This window comes from Ahaetulla prasina, chromosome 2 (genome assembly GCF_028640845.1).
Source record: "Ahaetulla prasina isolate Xishuangbanna chromosome 2, ASM2864084v1, whole genome shotgun sequence".
Classification (NCBI taxonomy): Eukaryota; Metazoa; Chordata; class Lepidosauria; order Squamata; family Colubridae; genus Ahaetulla; species Ahaetulla prasina.
This window is the reverse complement of record NC_080540.1, coordinates 173,151,700-173,173,326: the sequence shown is the minus strand read 5'-3', so window position 1 is coordinate 173,173,326 and position 21,627 is coordinate 173,151,700. Positions and strand designations below refer to the sequence as shown.

The 21,627-nt window shown below is 40.3% G+C and overlaps 2 protein-coding genes across 2 annotated transcripts in view; one reads left to right on the top strand and one right to left on the bottom strand.

Moving 5' to 3' along the window:
• SYN1 (synapsin I) overlaps positions 1–21,627 on the bottom strand; it is a 110,538-nt gene that overhangs the window by 43,282 nt on the left and 45,629 nt on the right. The gene's annotated exons all lie outside the window — the stretch shown is intronic.
• TIMP1 (TIMP metallopeptidase inhibitor 1) lies at positions 10,591–20,250 on the top strand. The gene is made up of 6 exons (XM_058171574.1): positions 10,591–10,748; positions 11,387–11,555; positions 15,455–15,552; positions 16,193–16,310; positions 18,639–18,760; positions 19,946–20,250. The coding sequence occupies exons 2-6, from the start codon at positions 11,429–11,431 to the stop codon at positions 20,153–20,155; spliced, it is 675 nt and encodes a 224-aa protein (XP_058027557.1). The 5' UTR covers positions 10,591–10,748; positions 11,387–11,428; the 3' UTR covers positions 20,156–20,250.

The following is a 21,627-nucleotide window of genomic DNA, read 5'->3' as shown; positions in this document are numbered from 1 at the left end:
AAGCTCCTGAATGGCCAGATTCTGACTATTTAACCCCAGGTGAGCATGACAAAGCTGGGCAGAGATTGGGAGTCATGTGGGCATGGCATGGATGAGCATGTTTCCTTGCTCTCATTTCCTCCAGACTTTCTTCAGCAGGCCAGGCTTCACCATTATATTGTATCCTCTTTTTTGTCATCCCTGACAAGAAATACCCATGAAAGGATTAAACAATGTCTCAGCATCTGAAGATATAAAGCAAAATCACATGGCTTCCTTACATTTTTTGGGACACTACAGTTTCTAGCAATCACTCAGCATCAGAGGATTATTTTATTTTTTTTGACCCAAGATACTGATGTCATGGACTCTGACAGGATTACGTTCCTGCAAAGAAATAAAGCCCAGCTCCAAATTATTTTGTGATTTAAAAAATTCAGAGACGTTTCAAAGGATCCAGCAAATAACCACTTTTCTTCCCGGGTGTTTCATTTTCAATAAACAACATTTTTAAACCTCTCATTTGCTCTTCCACATGAAAACATGTCAGCCAGTTTCTGAGGATTCAGCAGCAAAAGTCTCTCGATCAGAGCACAACTGTACCTCTGCAAAGTCCAGAAATCTGGGCTGTTTGTTAAAGCAACACTTCTAGACCAAGGGTAAAATGTAAAAATGTTTGCTAAGGTTCTGTCGGCATGGCTTGATGGGTGTGGGTTGGTGGTCATGTGACCAACTTGAGGTCTGTTAGAGCCGGGAGCTGCACATTTTGAAACACATTCTGCCCGTCTGAAGCCCCCAACACTTTGAGTTTTCCTCTGCCACCCAAGCGAACATCGGAGCCTTCTCTTGCAGAAGCAGAATCCAGGCACAGAAATGAGAAAATGGGGGGGGGGATGGGGAGAAGGTGTAAAAAGCAGAATCAGGCAAAGAAATGGAAAAACGGAGGTGGGGGGGAATGGGGAGGAGAAGGTGTAAGACGTTTCCTTAGATTGCTGACATTTGGCGATCTAAGGAAACGTCTTCCAGCTCTTCAAGATCGACTTTAAGAAGCCGACAGCAAAAGTAATGGCAGTGAGGGCGACAGGGGTATGTATGTGTGTGTGTGTGTGTCCCTCTGCAAGGACTTGGAGGCTGACACCATCCCTCTTAGGAAAAGAGAAGGCTGCGAAGCCCTGGCTGGGAGAGGAGGACCAAGGAGGGGGACACACATGCACACCCGTTGCCCCTGCTGCCGCTAGTTTTGCTGTTGCCTTCTCGGAGCTCTTAAAGTCAATCTTGAAGAGTTGGAAGACGTTTCCTTAGATGCTCCAAACAATGAGTTTGGCAGCGTGGAAGGCAGGGAAGCATGGCAGGGGTGCGGGCCATGGACCTGTTTTGGGGTGTAGCCAGCCAGCAATTGCTACCGGTACGGCAAACCATCTCCAATTTCTGCTACCGGTTCTCCCGATCTGGTCTGAACCAGTAGCATTTCACCCCTGTTCTAGACCATTTTGTGAGAAAACTCCAAACACCATTATCATTTTCTACAAAGAAGGAGAACTAGGAGGAAGAACACAAGAAGCTTGAAGCAGCCCAAAAAGGTTTCTTCACTTTAAAAAAGCCTTTTCTCTTACTATGATCTTTGTGTCAATAATCTCATAGCTAGCATTCTTGATTAGAAATATTCAAATAATGTTTCAGAAGACATGCAGTGTCTTTACTAGAAAACAGAGTGTATGCAGCAGCAAGGATGTGTGCCATTGACAAAGTGACAACATTAGTAGACCAGAGGAATGCTATGGATATAATTTATATGGATTTCAATAAGGCATTTGATAAAGTAGACAACAATTTATTACTTGATAAGTTAGAAAATGTGGGTTAGACAACATTACCACCAAATGGATTCCTAACTGGCTGACGAACCACACCCAACGTGTAGCTTTCAATGTAACTGCATCTACATGAAGGGAAGTTTGCAGTGGGGTACCCCAAGGCTCTGTCTTAGACTCAGTACTCTTCAACATCTTCATCAATTATTTGGATGAGGTGATACATGGAGAATTCATCAAATTTGGAGACGATACCAAGCTGGCAGGAATAGCCAACACTCCAGAATATAGGTTTAAGACACAGAAGGATCTTGACAGACTTGAACATTGGACGCTATTTAACAAAATGAAAGTCAATGTTGAAAGAAGTAGGATTTTACATTTAGGCAAGAAAAACCAAATGCACAGGTATAGTAGAGATGGTACCTGGCTCAATAGTAGTAACTGTGAGAGGGATCTTGGAGTCCTAGTGGACAACCACTTAAATATGAGCCAGCAGTGTGCTGCAGCTGCCAAAAAAGTCAACACAGTTCTGGGCAGCATTAACAGAGGGATAGAATCAAGCTCACGTGACATCTTAATACCACTTCATAAAGCCTTGGCAAGACCAGACTTGGAATACTGCATTCAGTTTTGGTTGCCACGATGTAGCAAAAAGATGTTGAGAAAGAGTGCAGAGAAGAGCAACACAGATGATTAGGGGACTGGAGGCTAAAACATATAAAGAATGGTTGCTGGAACTGGGTTGTTGTTGTTAGTTGCGGAGTCGTGTCCGACCCATTGTGACTCATGGACAACGTTCCTCCAGGCCTTCCTATCCTCTACCATCCTCTGGAGTCCATTTAAGCTCACGCCTACTGCTTCAGTGACTCCATCCAGCCACCTCGTTCTCTGTCATCCCTGTCTTCTTTTTCCCTCAATCTTTCCCAGCATTAGGCTCTTCTCCAGTGAGTCCTTCTTTCTCATTAGGTGGCCAAAGTATTTCACTTTCATCTTCAGGATCTGGCCTTCTAAAGAGCAGCCAAGATTGATCTCCTCTAGGACTGACTTGTTTGTTCACTTTGCAGTCCAAGGGACTCGCAGGAGTCTTCTCCAGCACGAGAGTTCAAAGGCCTCAAATCTTTGGCGCTCAGCCTTTCTTATGGTCCAGCCTTCACAGCCATACATTGCAACTGGGAAAACCATACCCTTGATTATATGCACTTTTGTTGGCAGGGTGATGTCTCTGCTTTTTAGTATGCTGTCTAGATTTGCCATAGCTTTCCTCCCCAGGAGCAAGCATCTTTTAATTTCTTGGCTGCAGTCCCCATCTGTGGTGATCTTGGAGCCCAGGAAAATAAAATCTGTCACTACCTCCATTTCTTCCACATCTATCTGCCAGGAATTGAGAGGGCCGGGTGCCATGTTCTTAGTTTTCTTAATGTTGAGTTTCAAGCCAACTTTTGCATTCTCCTCCTTTACCAGCATCAAGAGGCTTTTTAGTTCCTCTTCGCTTTCTGCCATTAGAGTGGTATCATCTGCATATCTGAGGTTGTTGATATTTCTCCCAGCAATCTTAATTCCAACTTTTGATTCATCCAGCCTCACCTTTCTCATGATGTGCTCTGCATATAAGTTAAATAGGCAGGGTGATAGTACACCGCCTTGCCCGACTCCTTTCCCAATCTTGAACCAATCAGTGGTTTTTTGTCCAGTTCTCACTATTGCTTCTTGACCTGCATACAGGTTTCTCAAGAGACAAATAAGATGGTCTGCTACGCCTATCTTTTTAAGAACTTGCCACAATTTGTTGTGATCCACACAATCAAAGGCTTTAGCATAGTCAATGAACCAGAAGTAGATGTTTTTCTGGAACTCCCTAGCTTTCTCCATGATCCAGCGTCTATTGGCAATTTGATCTCTAGTTCCTCTGCCTCTACGGAATCCTGCCTGTACTTCTGGTAGTTCTCAATCCACATACTACTGGAGCCTAGCTTCTAGGATTTTAAGCATACCCTTACTAGCATGTGAAATGAGTGCAATGGTTTGAAATGAGTGCGATAGTTTGAACATTCTTTGGCATTGCCTTTCTTTGGAATTGGAATGTAAACTGATCTTTTCCAATCCTGTGGCCACTGCTGAGTTTTCCAAATTTGCTGACAAATTGAGTGTAGCACTTTTACTGCATCGTCTTTTAAGATTTTGAATAGCTCAGCTGGAATACTGTCTCCTCCACTAGCTTTGTTGTTGCTCAGATTTCCTAAGGCCCATTTGACTTCACATTCTAGGATGTCTGGCTCAAGGTCAGTGACCACCCCATCGTGGTTATCAGGGATGTTAAGCTCATTCTTGTATAGTTCTTCTGTGCAATTTTGCCACCTCTTCTTAATCCCTTCTGCCTCTGTTAGGTCCCTGCCACTTTGGTCCTTTATCATGCCCATCTTTGCATGAAACGTTCCCTTCATATCTCTAATTTTCTTGAAGAAATCTCTGGTCCTCCCTATTCTATTGTTTTATTCTATTTCTTCACACTGTTCATTTAAGAATGTATTCTTATCTCTTCTAGCTATTCTCTGGAATTCTGCATTTAGCTGGGTGTATCTTTCTCTTTCTCCCTTGACTTTCACTTCCCTTTTTTCCTCAGCTATTTGCAAAGCTTCCTCGGACAGCCATTTTGCTTTCTTGCCTTTCTTTTTCTTCGGGATGGTTTTAGTTGCTACCTCTTGTACAATGTTGCGAACCTCCGTCCATAGTTCTTCAGGCACTCTGTCTATCAGATCTAATTCCTGAAATCTATTTGTCACCTCTACTGTATATTCATCAGGGATATGATTTAATTCATACCTGAGTGACCTGGGGCTTTTCCCTACTTTCCTCAATTTAAGCCTAAATTTTGCAAGGAGAAGCTCATGATCTGAGCCATAGTCAGCTCCTGGTCTTGTTTTTACTGACTGTATAGAACTTTTCCATCTTTGGCTGCAGAGCACATAGTCAATCTGATTTCTGTGTTGACGGTCTGGTGATGTCCATGTGTAGAGTCATGTCTTGGATTGCTGGAAAAGAGTGTTTGCTATGACCATCGTATTAATTTGACAGCCTGTGCCCTGCTTCATTTTGTACTCCAAGGCCAAACTTGCCTGTTATTCTGGTTATCTTTTGGCTTCCTACTTTAGCATTCCAATCCCCCATGATGATAAGGACATCATTTTTTGGTGTTAATTCTATAAGGTGCTGTAAAGCTTCATAGAACCGGTCAATTTCATCCTCTTCAGCACCAGTGGCTGGGGCATAGACTTGGACTACTGTGATATTGAATTGTTTGCCTTGGATTCGAACTGAGATCATTCTGTCATTTTGGAGATTGTATCCCAGTATTGCTTTTCCTACATTTTTGTTAATTATGAAGGCTACTCCATTTCTTCTGAGGTATTCTTGCCCTCAGTAGTATAACTGATGGTCATCTGAATTAAATTCACCCATTCCTGTCCATTTTAGTTCGCTGATTCCTAAAATGTCGATGTTCAGTCTTGTCATCTCTTGTTTGACCACGTCCAGCTTACCTTGATTCATGGATCTTACATTCCAGATTCCTATGGAGAAAAAATCTTTACAGCATCGGATTTTCCTTTCACCACCAGATACATCCACAGCTGAGCGTCCTTTCGGCTTTGGCCCAGTCGCTTCATTCTTTCTGGCATTACTAGTACTAACCCTCTGCTCTTCCCCAGTAGCATATTGGACACCTTCCGACCTGAGGGGCTCATCTTCCAGCGTCATATCTTTTTTCCTTTTTGTACTGTCCATGGGGTTTTCATGGCAAAGATACTGGGGGTTGCCATTTCCTTCTCCAGTGGATCACGTTTTGTCAGAACTCTCTGCTATGACCTGTCAATCTTGGGTATCCCTGCATGGCATAGCTCATAGCTTCATTGAGCTACGCAAGCCCCTTCGCCACAACAAGGCAGTAATCCATGAAGGGGTGGAACTGGGTATTTCTAGTTTAATGAAAAGAAGGATTAGGGATGACGTGAAAGCAGTGTTCCAATATCTCAGGGGTTGCCACAAAGAAGAGGGAGTCAAACTATTCTCCAAAGCACCGGAGAGAACAAGAAGCAATGGGTGGAAACTAATCAAGGAGAGAAGCAACTTAGAACTAAGGAGAAATTTCCTGACAGTTAGAACAATTAATCAGTGGAACAACTTGCCTCCAGAAGTAGTGAATGCTCCAACACTGGAACTTTTTAAGAAGAAGTTGGATAACCATTTGTCTGAAGTGGTGTAGGGTTTCCTTAGCAATGGGACCGCAGGTTTTCTGAGCAGGAGGTCTCCTGAGCAGAGGGCTGGACTAAAAGACCTCCAAGTTCCCTGAGTCCCTCCCAACTCTGTTATTCTGACATGGTAACATAGCATCCCATATACTCAACTGACTCAATAACCACTTACATACGGTAGAATTTAGAATAAGGCTGAGAAAGGGCACAGTGGGGGCTTTTATGAAATGGTAAGAAAAAGTAGCACTATCCTTTATATCAGAGATACCACAATTTAAGCCCCAGGCAGTGGTGGGATTCAGCCAGTTCGCACCGCTTCAAAAGAACCGGTGGTTAACTTTCTGAGCAGTTTGCTGAACTGGTTGTTGGAAGAAATCATTAGGGCAGAGAACCGGTTGTTAAATTATTTGAATCCCATTACTGGCCCTAGGGCCATATTTGTACCCATTTCTATAACCCCTGTAGTGCCTTTTATTATAGTTGTTAAAAAGTGGGGACAATTTCATTCAGGAAATAAGAAAAGAGTATAAATCCTACAATAGGTCTTACGTAGTTTTAAAAAATGAAGTAAACACCAAGATAACAACAACCAGAAAATCCTAACCTTGCCATTCAAGACAGCCCTGGTCTTACATTGTATCCTGTGCTTCAGTTCAGGTGATTTTGCAAAAGCACACCCCAATTGTTTTAAATAAATAAACAAGCACTAGATGTATTATTTAGATTTTTTTTTCTTTTTTGGTAATTTTATGCTGGGTGAGATGCTTGGCCCTCAACACTATTCCTTATAAATTCAAATTTGGAGCTTTGTCTGGCCATCTCAACTCCCAGAAGGAACAGAACAAGGAGTACATTAATGTTTGGGATAATCCTTATCAATATAAACAAAGCATCATTAGCCATTTTTGCTTCTGCAGAATTGGCTGTGTGCTGACTATTAGTCTGGATGAGTGACATCCAGGATTATTGTTTACGCAGAAGTAGCCAAGCGTTGACTATCGTCTGACTGGATGACATTCAGGATTTTTGCTTTTGCAGCAAGACATATGCTGACTTTTACTAATCAGTTATGAGGAAAGGATCTAGAACCTCTTTTTCTGAGTCATTCGGTAGAAGACAATTGTAATAGTTATGTTCTGACACTTAGTTGCACTCACCATGCCCCACAAACTGTACGTAGGAGCGACTAAAAAGGGAAGTAGCCACATAGCTTCAAGGGTACACACTCTTGTGCCATCTTCTGAGGCAAAGAGGATTCCCAAAAACTTACAAATAGCTAAAATTGTTCAAATCAATCCCCCCCCACTCTTATTTGTTTCAAGGTATTTATTTAGCTTTTGGTAAAAAAAGCTTTATCAAACTCCCTGGCAGATCACAATATGCCAGGATGGGCAATCGTTTTTTTCATTTGTGACCTCCATTCAGCTGTATGTGATGTGCAATTGAAAGCGCTTTAAAAAAAAAACATGGCCAGGAGAGTGGCCAACACCGCCCCACCCCCTTCCCAAAGAAAAGTAAACAAGGCTACAGGGAATAGTGTAGATTGATAGACTGTAAATTAACTTATAGACAATATAGATTAATGTGTAGGATATTTTTCTATATTAATACATAAAATAATATTCAATTTTATGGGAATAGCCAGTTAAATCTCCTAAAATGTTCAGAACATTGTATTAATTTTATTAGTATTGCTCATTTTTCCATCACAGAGTTAAACTAAGATAGATAGATAGATGATAGATAGATAGATAGATAGATAGATAGATAGATAGATAGATAGATAGATAGACAGACAGACAGACAGACAGACAGACAGACAGACAGACAGACAGACAGACAGACAGACAGATAAAGGTAAAGGTTCCCCTCGCATATACGTGCTAGTCATTGCCGAGTCTAGGGGGCGGTGCTCATCTCCTTTTCAAAGCCGAAGAGCCAGCGCTGTTCGAAGACATCTCCGTGGTCATGTGGCCAGCATGACTCAATGCCAAAGGCGCACGGAACGCTGTTACCTTCCCACCAAGGTGGTCCCTATTTTTTCTACTTGCATTTTTACATGCTTTCGAAACTGCTAGGTTGGCAGAAGCTGGGACAAGTAACGGGAGCTCACCCCGTTACATGGCAGCACTAGGGATTCGAACCACTGAGCTGCTGACTTTTCGATTGACAAGCTCAACGTCCTAGCCCCTGAGCCACCTCATTCCCTAGATAGATAGATAGATAGATACCCAAGTACAATACCACCAGAAGAGATACTTCAAATAGACAACAACAACAAAAGACAGTAAAAACTGATTAAATCCAAAGTATTTCTGAAGATTAACTCTTCAGTAAAAAATTATATAAAGTCAGCAAAAATGTAACACAGATGTTTTTCATTTTTCAAATTCTTTTTTTCTAATCTAAAACTCTTTCAAATATAAGTATTTGACATTTTGGAAAAACTGTTTACAAATGGTTTGTTACTGCAGTTCAGGAGTGAAGCACATTGACACCAAGACAGCATAAAAGGATATTAAAATAACAGGGATGGAACGGATCTTGGAGGTCTTCTAGTCTAATCCTCTGCTCAAGCAAGACACCACACACCAGTTCAGACAAATGTTTGCCCAATCTCTTCTTAAAAACCTCCAGTGTTGGAGCACCCACAGCTTCTGAAGACAGGTCGTTCCACTGATTAACTGTTCTAATTGTCAGGACATTTCTTCTTAATTCTAGCTTGCTTCTCTCCTTGAGTATCTGAGATATTTGAGGACCTGTCTTGCCCCAGTGGGACTAGTCCACCCCATTCACTCCAGCAGAAGGGGCCTATCCTGGACTCCATTTGCTAAGGAACTCTGGCTGGCGGGCTCAAGGAGAACATTTTCCATGGAATATTTGACCACCAGAACTGAGAACTGTTCCCATCCTTTTGGTCTTTTAGAAGGGCATCAAAATCTGGTTTTGCTACTTGTTTTGGAGGTTCGAGGGGGCCACTCATCCTCCTATTGTCTGTCTCCTTGGTTCTACTTTTTCATATATATATATGGTTTTATATATATTTATATATATAGGTTTTCACGGGTATAGGTATGTAGGTCTTGGCATATTCGGGTCTTTTCCCGTGTAAGGTTGAGAGTATCCTGGCGATGTTTCGATGAGGTCTCACTCATCATCTTCAGGCTGGTGCTGGCACCAGCCTGAAGATGATGAGTGAGATCTCATCAGCTGAAGATACTCTCAACCTTACACACACACACACACACACACACACACACACACACAAGTTTAATTGTTTTTATGTTTATCTTTTGACTGTTTGTAACTGCTCAGAGTTACCTTATTGATGCATTTACAGCCTTTTGCAGCATCCCACACTCATGTGTCCATTTTTTTCAACGTTTTTGCTGAAAGTCAGCTTTTACTTCCCATTTTGGCAAAACAAACAATTGGTTCACTTAGCTACTGCTGCAAAAAAAGGTTGGCTGGTCATATGAGTGACCCATTTTATGACGTCATGACTTATGACCATAATTGGGCAGCTCCATTATGTTCGATCAGTCAAGAGCTACCTGTAATGAGAAACATAGAGGTATGATACAAAGGAGGAAAGAACTTGTCATGAAGGAAAAGGTTTAACTGGCGATCCCAAAGGTGCTTTTTTCAAGAGGCAACTGGACTTCCTTGTTTTTCTTTGAAGATGTTTTGCTTCTCATCCAAGAAGCTTCTTCAGCTCGGACTGGATGGTGGGGAATGGAGCTTCAGTCAGAGCTGAAGAAACTTCTTGGATGAGAAGCAAAACATCTTCAAAGAAAAACAAGAAAGTCCACTTGCCTCTTGAAAAAGTACCTCTGGGACAAACATGACCTGAATGACCGAAAATTTCCAGTTTAGCTGGTGAGATGATATTTTCATTAAAACAATCCACCATTGATAGAAGGTGCAAGTTTTATATGATTTAACAAATAGAAAATTCAGAGCCCTCATAAGGTTGCATAATTTGCCTAGTCTAGTCTAGTCTAGTCAAGTCTAGTCCAGTCCAGTCCAGTCCAGTCCATTCTACTAAGTTAGTATTTCTTCAGTCCCGTCTTATTCATCTTGTATACCATAATTTCAGTATGTTCATTTTGTCTGAAAAGCTTGTCCTTCCTTCAAATCAGACTGGCTTATTAATCTCTCACTGACTGACTATGCCCAGTTTGACTACATGGATGCAGCTATCAAAGGAGAGACAATGGTCAGAAAACGGGCAAGGGCAGTCAGGTAACAAGTGCGAAATAACATGCTGGAATCCTAAACCATATCATCTACAGTACTTTAATAAGGCCGACATTCTGAGAGGGAACTAGTTCTATAGTGCCACCCTCTGGACTCCCTTTGAATTTTCACTGGCCTGCCTCCCTTTCAAAGACAGCCTTCTAACTAAGCCATCACCACCCTCTCTTTCAGTTGAGTAATCCAAAACTTCCTGACAAATTCTTCCCTCAGAAGTTGCTAATGCTGCTCCTTCCTCCCTGTCTCTAAAGGCACTGATCACCCCACCCTGGCATGGTTGGCTCTCTGCTAAAAACCGCAGGCTGGATCAGTCACGCCTCCTTGGCAGATAGGACAGGAAAAGCAGGGGGAGTCATGGGGGAAGCGGGGTGAGCTTTAAATACCAATCCGATGGGCTGGGAGCTGCAGCCTTCAAGTGGCAGGAGACGCCTAGACTGCAACAGAGAGAAAGGTGAGAGGAAGGGCCATTCTTTTGCAGCACACCAAGTCCTCCCTAGGTTCTGTTTCCCACCTCAAGGGGATCCCTCTGTAACCTCCCCGCTTTTTGAAATTTCGGCTGATTTCTCTGGTAAAACTCAGCATTTCCAGGAAGACCTTCCTCTTTTCTTTTAGACCCGGCATCCTCTCCTTTACCCATTTTTTTTCTTTGACACCCAGAAACCTCTGAAGTTAGAAATGGTTGTTCAGCCAGGTCTCTGCTAAGGCTTTCTTCTTTCAAGTAAATATCCCAGGCTGTGCCGGGTGGTGGGTGGTAGAGGGTGTTTCCTGTATGAAGAGGCCACCGTAAATGAATTGAGCAAAATGAAACCGGAGTCTTTCCTCACACTGGGTTCACTCCTTCAGTCATCTAATCCTCAATTTAGGTCCTGCCCTGCCTGCCCAGCCCATGCCACAAAACGCAAAGGGCTGTGTTCATCCAGGCAGTAAGGAATTCCCCTCCTTGTCCCCAGCTGTATTGTAAAGCGGGAAACCAATGGTTGCCCAAGTCCAGGAGTTTCTACTGGTACTTCATAGTTGATGTTTCTTTTCACACCCCTTCATTTCCTGCCGCTTCTTCTCCTGGAATAACACTTTGTCTCTGTCTCACAGGCTGCGTCTGAGTGACTTCTCTCCTCGCCTCCTCCCTGCAAAATGGATTCTAAAATGTGCAGATTCCTTGTGGTCAGCGTTTTCCTCCTCAGTCTGAAGGCAGATCCAACAGCAGCCTGTTCCTGTGCCCCTAGACATCCTCAGGCTGCCTACTGCAATGCTGATATGGGTGAGTGCCTGGATCATAGACACAGTAATAAAAATTCAATCCTTCTCTCTCCTGTCGCTTATCTCATTCTCTCGAGTTATAGTTTTTGCTATAGGCCATCAATCTGCTGTCTATCCCTCTCTCATAAATTTCGTTCACTGTTATCTGCTATATACTTACAAGTTTGTAAAGTCATTTGTGTGTGTGTGTGTGGTACCAAATAAGGAAATATTTTCTCAATAATTAGGTTCTTTTATCTTCAGCCACCCTGAAGGGCACAGTAGATTAAATTGATGGTTTCGCATTACAAGAGAAGCTATGCTAACTAATCATTAGTAATAACTTCCTAAGGAGCTGGTGGCATAAACTGCTTGATAGTGGAACAATTTCCCTTGGAAAAAGCAAACTCTTCCTGGGGGGAACTCTCATTTTTCCCCCCAGTTGTCTAAATCAGGGATCTCCAACCATGGCAACTTTAAGCCTGAAGGTAACTTTAACCATGGCAACTTTAAGCCTCCCAGAATCTGGGAGTTGAAGTCCTCCAGGCTTAAATTTGCCATGGTTGGAGACCCGTGGTCTTAATGACTACCTATCAGACAAGTAGTTTTCTCCATCAGCAAAGGGTTGGACTTGGTGACCTTCATAGCTCCTGGGGTGAATAAAGTTGTAAAAAAAAAAGCTGTAAATAGTATCAGGTGGGGGAAAAAAACAGATGGGATTGCAATTGGCAAAACTGATGTCTCATCTCCTTCCTCTTACCCAAAACACTTGTGATTTCTAGCAAACGAAAGACAGAACAGGAGCTCCGCTGGATAAACTACCTGTCTGCCACCATCTATTAAAACCAGCATTTTGAGTCCTATAATATTTTACTAGATGCCTCCAAAAACCCACAAGCATCTCGCTGCTTGTTTCCCAGCAACTGGTGCTGAAAATCATGCTATCATTGGTCCTGGAAATAATACATAATGATCATGATTTGTAGCCATGTTCACATTTATAGGAAGGGGAGGTTGAAGGACTTTTAGAACCACTATAAATTTATTATTCTGGAATATTACCAAAGAATAAAGGCTGAGAAGATTTCTTACCCATCAACTCCTCAGCCTATTACAACTGAAATAAGATTGCCAACTTTCCCCCCCACCCCTCCCTTTCTGGCAGAATTTCTGTATTTTCCATAGCAGTCTAGTATAGATTTTTCCATGTGAAAAATCTATACTAGAAATTCATTCCATATGAATTTTCCATAGCAGTCTAGTATAGATATTATGCTATTCCTCCCACCCCCCACCCCAAAATTTAATGTATACCAGAAAACTTTCCTTTGTTATATCTGGGATATACAGATCAGGCAGCTGTTAAAGGCAGAGGAGATGGCTCACAACCTTGTTAAATAAGTTGGCAGTCTAAATGGAAAATTGTTTGTGTATCAGGGAATGCTGAGGTTTTATCCATCTTGCATGTTTGTGGAACTATTTAAATATAGGAATTTATTCCCTTTGAAATCTTATTAAGTACTATGCTATTATGCACATATAAATCACAGATGTTTAGAACTGTTCCTAAAGGTTCCCCTAAATACAATCTATGCTGCCTTTCCTTTATTTAAAGGAATCAATCCACGTATTTCTGGAAGTTCATTATTGCAATATCTCTTAGTAGAAAATTCAATACTTTCAATTTAAACAAGTTAAGCAAATGGACAAGTTTAATCTGTATGTCCAATTCTAATGCATAAAATATTTTCTATTCAACTGTTTTGGCTCCATTTTTTAAAACTTTTGAGATTTTTCTATTTTGTTTTCATTGTTTGAAAAATGCCTGGGTTTTATATAACATTCAGGCAAGAATAAGAGAAATAGCTAGAAAAAGTACGAGTATAAAGATTCACCTCTGGGTAATGAAATACCTACACAGTCTGTTTTAATGCCTTTAGCACAAGGATAGGTGATCTCTGGTTCTTTGTATATCTGTCTCTTAATTCAGATCCTGCCCTCCCCTCATAAACTCAAAGCAGCATCTATAGTTTTCCCTTGAAAACTATAGACAGTGACTCTGACAGGGGAGCTGAGATGATATTCAGAATCATGCAGTGAACTATAGAGATGGTCTAATTGATAATAAATTAGAACAAACTGATATTAAATTATAACACAAATGTATAGTTTTAATATAGTTCAGAGTCAGACTAGATCCCCACACTAACTATTCTGACCAGTTCTGGTCACTCACACATGTTTTTGTCATTAGAAAAATATTGTGTGTATACCCTCAGGTAGTGTCCCATTGTAGCTAAGAATTAGTCATTTAGGAAAGGCATATCAAACCACGGTTAGTAAAGCTACTCTAAAACAAAACACAGGTTCACAGATGTCCTGAAACAGTAGCCTTTTGACATCCTTACAGCTAAACAAATAAGAACGGACTATATTGTCATGTGGTAGAGATGGGAGGAAAACAATGTATGGAAATGAGTGCATTCAGTTTGACACTATGACAAACATTTGCTCATTCCCATCAGCTTAGTATGATGTTCAAACATAACTTTACATTCTTCAGGTCAGTCCCATTACCTGCCGTCTTGATTCTTTTAACTAGAGATAACTGAATTTTAAACCTGGGATCTTCTGCATACCAAGCAGGTATTTTATACCTGAGCTCTGCTTCCTCCCAAAAATATCCTAGCAATATAGCACTATAACCAGTTCATGGTTTTCTGATTCTGAATTCACAACAGTGTGGTTAGCATAACACACGTAAACATAATGAGCTACGGTTTAGAGGAGTTGAGAGAAGAGAAAGAAAGGAAACTCACAATTTTGCTCCTCCACATTCTTGTAGAACTAGATAGAAAATTTCACAGAAAGGAACTTCAGGAAAGGCCTGGGTTGAGGGATAGAGAGATAACTTTTTCACATCTTTCCTCTCCTGTAATTTTCTTTCAGCTGATGACAATTCGCCCATGGCTTTATTACTATACACTCAGCAACAGATAACTGAAAGTTCAAATTCACTTAACTGAAAGATACTATTGTGGAAAAGATGTTTGTGGCTGTGTTGTTAGAGCTGAGATACATGTAAATGTGTTTTCATCTTTTTTTTTATTTATTTACATTTATATCCTGCCCTTCTCGAAGACTCAGGGCAGCTTACATTTTGTTAGCAATAGTCTTCATTCTATTTGTATATTTATATACAAAGTCAACTTATTGCCCCCAACAATCTGGGTCCCCATTTTACCTACCTTATAAAGGATGGAGGGCTGAGTCAACCTTGGGCAATCTATTTAATGTCCTTTGTTACCAATTACTAAAGTGATATTTGTGTACTAGCTCCTTGAGTGGTCTGCAGGGAAGAGTTCAGATTGGCTTTTCATTCTAAAATCAAGTCCTTCACAGTCATATACCATCTCCACACAAACTTAGGATATAGTACTCAAAACTTATGGTGAGGAAAAAAGATAGACACGTTTCCCATCCTTTCTGAGAACAACTGTATGGTCACAGAATAATTCTCAATGGTCCAGAAAGATAGCTGATAGTGTAACTCCAGGTTCACTGTATGAGAATCTGTGTAGTGGATATCTCTAAATCCTGAAAAGAATCCAGAGATTTCTTAATAAGAGCCCCTTGGCGGCATTCTACAATCATTTCAAAATTACCCAAAATAAAAAGCTGAAGGAAAGCCACTGACCCTACCCAGGCACTGTGTATCATTTTATAGCAGGATTCAGGGATACCAGGGAGAAATTGAACTTTAAGGCATTCAAGCTGACTAAATTGAGCCAGAAGTTGTATCTGAGGTCCCAGGAATTTAAAGGATCACAAACAATCCTTCAGCTAAAACCAAAGAAATAACTAATAGTTAATGATAGAATTGAGGAAAATAAGATGTTACTTGCCACCTCTTTTTTGTAGTGATCAGAGGCAAATTTGTGAGTGTCAGCAAGCAGCATGTGAACATTTCTGTGGGAGAACCTGTGTGGTGGATACGCCATGAAATCAAAACAACTAAGGTAAGCACTTCCTCTTAGTTATGGTATTTGATAAGCATTTCCTTTTCTTTCTGCAACCTCACTACAAGACTGTGAACTAACCTATTCTGACTGGTCCAAAATTACCACATGAGTTTCCATGGTTGAAAGAAACCAAGAGACCCACTAATAGCTTCCCCCAAAAAGAAGATGCTTTTTATAACGCCTTGTCCAAAAGTTCAAAGGCACAAATATTTTTGTAAAAAATAATATGAAACAAAATTCACTGGGTATCCTTATCTGAAACTCCTCAATTTTCATTATAAATTTCATGGATTCTGATTATTGTATTGCTATCGCATTCTTCCATAATTGCTTAAGTCTGAAAAAAGATTGCAGTATCCAATTAAAGTTACTCAAGCATGCATCACATACTTTTAAGAAAATAAGAAACTGGTTGATATCTATTGGCTCAATCAGCTTATACTGAAACTGAGATTTGAATTCTAACCTAGAATAGCAGATACTGTACAATGTAAGTCTTCTGGTAGGGCTATGAAAACCTCACATCAAGTAGCAGCCTTGACTTTCCTTTTTTCCTCATGGTAGTCCCTTCCTGGTCTGAATAATTCTCCCTCTTTCCTCCATCTCTGTACACATTCCTGTTCTTCTCTTTCTCTAGGTATACAAGGGCCCAGAAGAGATGCAAGATGTCCGCTTTCTCTACACTCCGGCTATGGAAAGCCTCTGTGGTTATGAACACAAGGGCCCACTCAAAGGGGAAGAATATGTCATTGCAGGTACAGAATGATCCCTAAGACCAGGAACAACTGAAAACAAATTCAGACATACTTATTTTTTATCTTTGCATAGGCCACTATATCATACATTTTTGAGGGTTTACACATACAGTCAAGATCAGTAACCTAGCATAGGCAGGAACCAAATACAATGAATCCCATTGGTAAGAGTCACAAGGTTCCAACATTTCTTTAATAATATTAATATGTGAAATATCATTAAGCTTGCCAAATCTCATAAGATTTTGGTATTTCCAGCTTAAATCTTATGAAATCTCAGGCAAGAACAGCAAGAAGCTAACAAGATTGTGACAACAACAAACTTTTGTGAGATTTGATACTTTTCCAAGATTATTAAACTAGCTAAAAGCTGGTTTTTAAAAATATATGTTTATATTTATGTTTTTACCAGGGACTATGGTACAGCGTGGTATACACCTTCATGGGCCCTAGTTTGAAAATTAGTAAAATATCCCATAGCTAAAGAATTTGGACTTTTGGATGCTTAATAAAAAACAGATTTGAGCATGATTAGAAATATCTCAAAACAAGGCTATAAATGTTCTTATGAAGAACATAAATAATGGGAGGAAAAACTGAAGGAATCTGTCATACCTAGCATAAAAGGAAGAGGAGGGAATTGTGAATTTCTCCCCACACACACACACACACACACACACACATAATTTAAAACTACTGTATCTGAAAGACCCAACTATTCACAGTTGGGTTCCGTTTTAGTAGTACCTAATGTTTGCCAATCTTTTGAAGCTATAATTCAATGGCAAAACAACGCTTCATAGAGAACTGAAAAAAGACTTTTGTCTTTAAAAAAACTATTTCGCAGTGCATATCAGACTTCATTTAATTGAAAAAGATGTCATATTGTTTCAAATTTACTATATTTGCAATATTAAACTGGTAAATTGAAGCACAACATGTCTCCAAGACAGAGAACATAATAGGAAATCCACAGCTCTTTGTAAAATTTAGCTCTTTTCTTAATTCTGCCCATCAAATTGATTTTGTTGGCATTCTTTATATTATGGACTGTTTCCATTCATGCCATTTATTTAAAATATTTGTCATATAATCTCACTCTAATCTAGGCAATCACCTCAAGAAAATGTATTTTGGTTGCAATTATAAGTATGAAGCTACGTATTAGAGAGTTACTCCCAAAAGAAAAACAATCACCTCTTACATTTAGAAAACCAGCACGTCATGGAAAAATCTAGGCCAAGCCAAAGCTTTTCTCTCTAACATCTACTTTTTGTGTGCAGTGATTTTTTTTTCCAACCAAGCATTCAAAACTAAGCCCCCACCTGCAGTCTGAAGTGACACAGTCCAGGAACAGTTTTACCCCATAGTGAGTGGTTCTGCCAAGCCTGATCTCAAAGCTGCTTATAACAAACAACTCAAACAATATGTTTCTGCTCTCGGTGGGAAAAAAAGAAAAGAAAAGCAGAAGTCTGTTGTTTGTTTTGTGGGAAAGAGAAATTTAAATCCAGAATTAATTGCCCAAGATACAGAGCACAAAACCTTATTACCTATGTTTTAACCCTATACTAAAGGCACAGAAATATATGTGCACATATGAATAGTATGGGATTTGATTTCACAGTGTGTATCAGATTTTGTTAATTGGAAAAAGATGTCACATTGTCTCAAGTTTTGGAAGAAACCTTGATTTAATCTATATTCTGGTTTAACAAAGAATCTGCAATACAGATTAGAACTATCTCATTTTTAGGTCATAGCTGTCTGGTCTTTGTTTAAACCATTCCAGTGACTCCTCTCCTATTTGCACTATCAAGTAACACATGCTGTTAAAGCATCTTTTTCCCCAATGTTTAGCTAAAATCTAAGGTAATCTTTAGCTTCAATTTTGCCTTTGGCACATTAAAGAATAAAGCCTTAATAAAATATCTGGAGTGAGCAGAAGAGATATTTTATATAGTTCTCCTTTTAGTAAGTCTATGCAATACCAACAAAGGAAGAAGTCCAAATAAAAAAATAAATAAAAATGCATCCACCAATTCCAAAACTCCACATGCATTATTCACTCAGGGGACCAAGTTTAAAAAAATTTGTCGAAGAATTTGCCTTACAACGGAAGCCACATTTAATTTCATTATTCATCCCTGCAAGGGAAAAATAGCATGCATAGTACTCCACTTATGGTGATGAAGATGTACAATATTAATATATTTGCAGGATACTCACCAAGCCAACGCTTAATTATAAAAGTAACCTCTGCAACTAATGCATTGGGTAGAATGTTTACATTCCCTGTTTTAATTTCTCTCTCTCTTTCTTGGCCAACAGGGATGATAGATGGCAATCGCGTCATGATCACGGCCTGTTCTTTCATCCAGCCATGGTCTCAGCTTTCTCTTGCGCAGAAAAGAGGCTTGAGTCTTGACTACAGCAAGGGCTGCAACTGCACAGTGAGTGTCTGGGTCTAGGAAATAATCTATCTCGGGGATCTAACAGCAGAAGCAAATGCCTGCAGGCAGATTTGCAGCCTAGCCAAAAAAACATTACCCACAGACACACATACACAGAGAGAGGGTTCTTTCTTGTCCTGAAAGCTGAAATTATAGCTCATTATCCAACTTTCCTCTGCCTAGAGCCCTCCATTTGGTTAAAGTTACAATTCTGAAAACCTCCGGGTATAATGGTCATTGGCTATGCTAGCTGGGAAATTATGCAGATTGAGGTCAAACACATCTGGAGGGTATCAGGCTGTTAAGGCGATCCATATTTATAGCTTTATCTAGCAATTCATCTAGTCAGCCCACAGATGCAATCCGCGTAGAATGGATGATGGTACAGAGTTCCATAGATTTCCATACACATGACTAAGCTGGAAGATAAGAGACCAATCTCCTCCAAAATTTTTGTTTTCCATGCTTGTGCCAGAGGAAGGCGACCTACCACAACTCTCATTCAGTTCTTGATAGATTTTTTTTAAAAAAAACCTAACCTACAAAAAGATTAATATCCTGAATTTCCATTCTAGATCCAAAGAATTTTTCCTTCTTGACAACCAATAAAAAGCAAAAGCTTCTAACCTCTTGGAAAGCTAGAAGGATAAAGCAGGATAATAGTGGGTGTATTTGCAATTTAAAAAAGGGAGAAGAGAAGATTACAAAGATGCAGCTTGTCATATATAGAATCAATTCTCCACCCACATAGACGCACAGGGTAAATGGGAATGAGCAACTCTGCTCTGGTAAATGATGAATTATGGGATTGATAATGATGAAGCAACTTGAGAAGACGGGATTAAAGGGTCTTTTGTCCAAGTGTTGGTTGTAAAGGAATATCGAAACCGGCCAATATCATCTGTCCTTCAGTCCTTGCTCAATTCAAAGCATGCAGTATATTCTATTAAAATTAGAATAAATTCTCCAACATTGGAGATGTAACAAATGATTTATGCTTGATAAGACATAAATATCCAATTTGCAACAACTTTGGGTTATTTTTGGCCCCATCATATTTGATTGCTTGTCCTAGATTACAGCAAATTGGAACTAAGAAATTAAGAGAGTAATGGAGCATTATATGATATTCAAGAGGAACATTTCCCACACTGTCCTTATGTTCTTCTGCCATTCTTTCAACAGGTCATGCCCTGCCTTTCCATGCCATGTTTCATCTCTTCTGACAACCAGTGCCTATGGACAGATGGGATCATGTCCCGGATATGGGATGGTCTTCAGGCCAAACGCCTGGCGTGCCTGCCTCGATCTGAGAGCTCTAACTTCTGCACCTGGCAATCCCTGAGTTCCCAAGGACCTGGGTCCCTTCGCAAGTCTCGCCTCCTGAGGCAGTAAACATCATATGGACTCTGGAGTGGTACTCCTCTCCCTGACAATCCCTCTGTTTCTATCTGAGCTGTCTCTTTTTAAATAAATGCCAATTCCAACAATTAAGCTTGCTCAAGTTCTGTACTGGTTCTGGCAAGACAATAGCAATAATCTCTAGACAGTGGTGGGATTCAAATAATTTAACAACCGGTTGTCTGCCCTAATGACCAGCTGGGTAGGCGTTGTTCGGTGGTCATGTGACTGTGTGGGCGTGGCCAACTCAACTTCACCCACATCGATGGGTGCTTCGCCTTAGCTGTTACAATGTAATAAGGGTTAACCAGAGAGGTGGTTTTTATAATTAGGGCAATAAAGATTAGGCTAGAAACAACACCAGAATGTTTCCTTCCTGCCTTCCTTACAGGATTAGCCCTGTAAAGTGGGAAAAAAACAAAATAAGATTTCTTCCAACAACCGGTTCTCCAAACTGCTTAGAAAGTTAACAAATGGTTCTCCCGAATAGGTGCAAACTGGCTGGATCCCACCACTGCTTCTACAGTAGGACACAGCGGTTCCTCTAAGGAAAATGCAGGGGTACCCTTTTAGATGTTTTTAATGGGTGGGGGGAGAGAAACCATAGAATATATGTAGATAATTTTCCCAAAAGGAACAGAAGAAGCTTTCAGTAGCCTGCAAAACAGCTGCCAAAGGGCCTTTTAGTTTTTCCCTATAACTCTAGTCCTCGGTTTTTCTTCCTGTCTGGGTGTCCTGAATTTACTATTCTCCTGCCCACATTCTGGATTAGGAGCAAAGAAACCATCCTTCAAAGCTGCACAGCTCAGTCAGATGATATCCAATGTGGAAACATGAAACTGTCGTTAACAACAGCATATCTCGTAAGCACAGGGAAAGTATTTTTAAGCCATCACTGAATAACTGCAAGGTCACAGGATTGCGATATGCACACATACAGGATTTAGAAGAAAAGAGCAGGAAAGTATGACTGAGTTCCTGCCAAGAGTGCTATCCATAGAAAGGAAGAGGATAAGAAAGGGAAATTTAGTCATTTAGCCAAATCATCCTCTGCATCCCAAGACCACACACAATGATTTTGCACTTTGAAAATAACTACAAGGAGTACTCTTTAAATAACTTCTCCTTTGTTTGGATATTATATTATTTCTGAGAACATAGATGCCTATTTTGAACCTTAGTCCCCTTCCGAACCGGTTTAAGATATAACTATAGTAATATGTGGCTTCTTGGCAGTTCAAAAGTGATCACAGACAGAGGCAGGCCATGCGGGCAAGGGCTGTTCTGCAGAGTTTCAAGTAGAAGGACATTCCCTGAAATTGTAAGCTGACTTTCTGCAACTTGGTTTTTCATCACTGTGTTTTAAAATTATACCAGGATTATATTGGTTTTACAGTCTCTGCCTATACCTCACAATAGAAAGAATTGAATGGAAGGCAGGAATGCCGCTGTGAGAAGGGATTGCT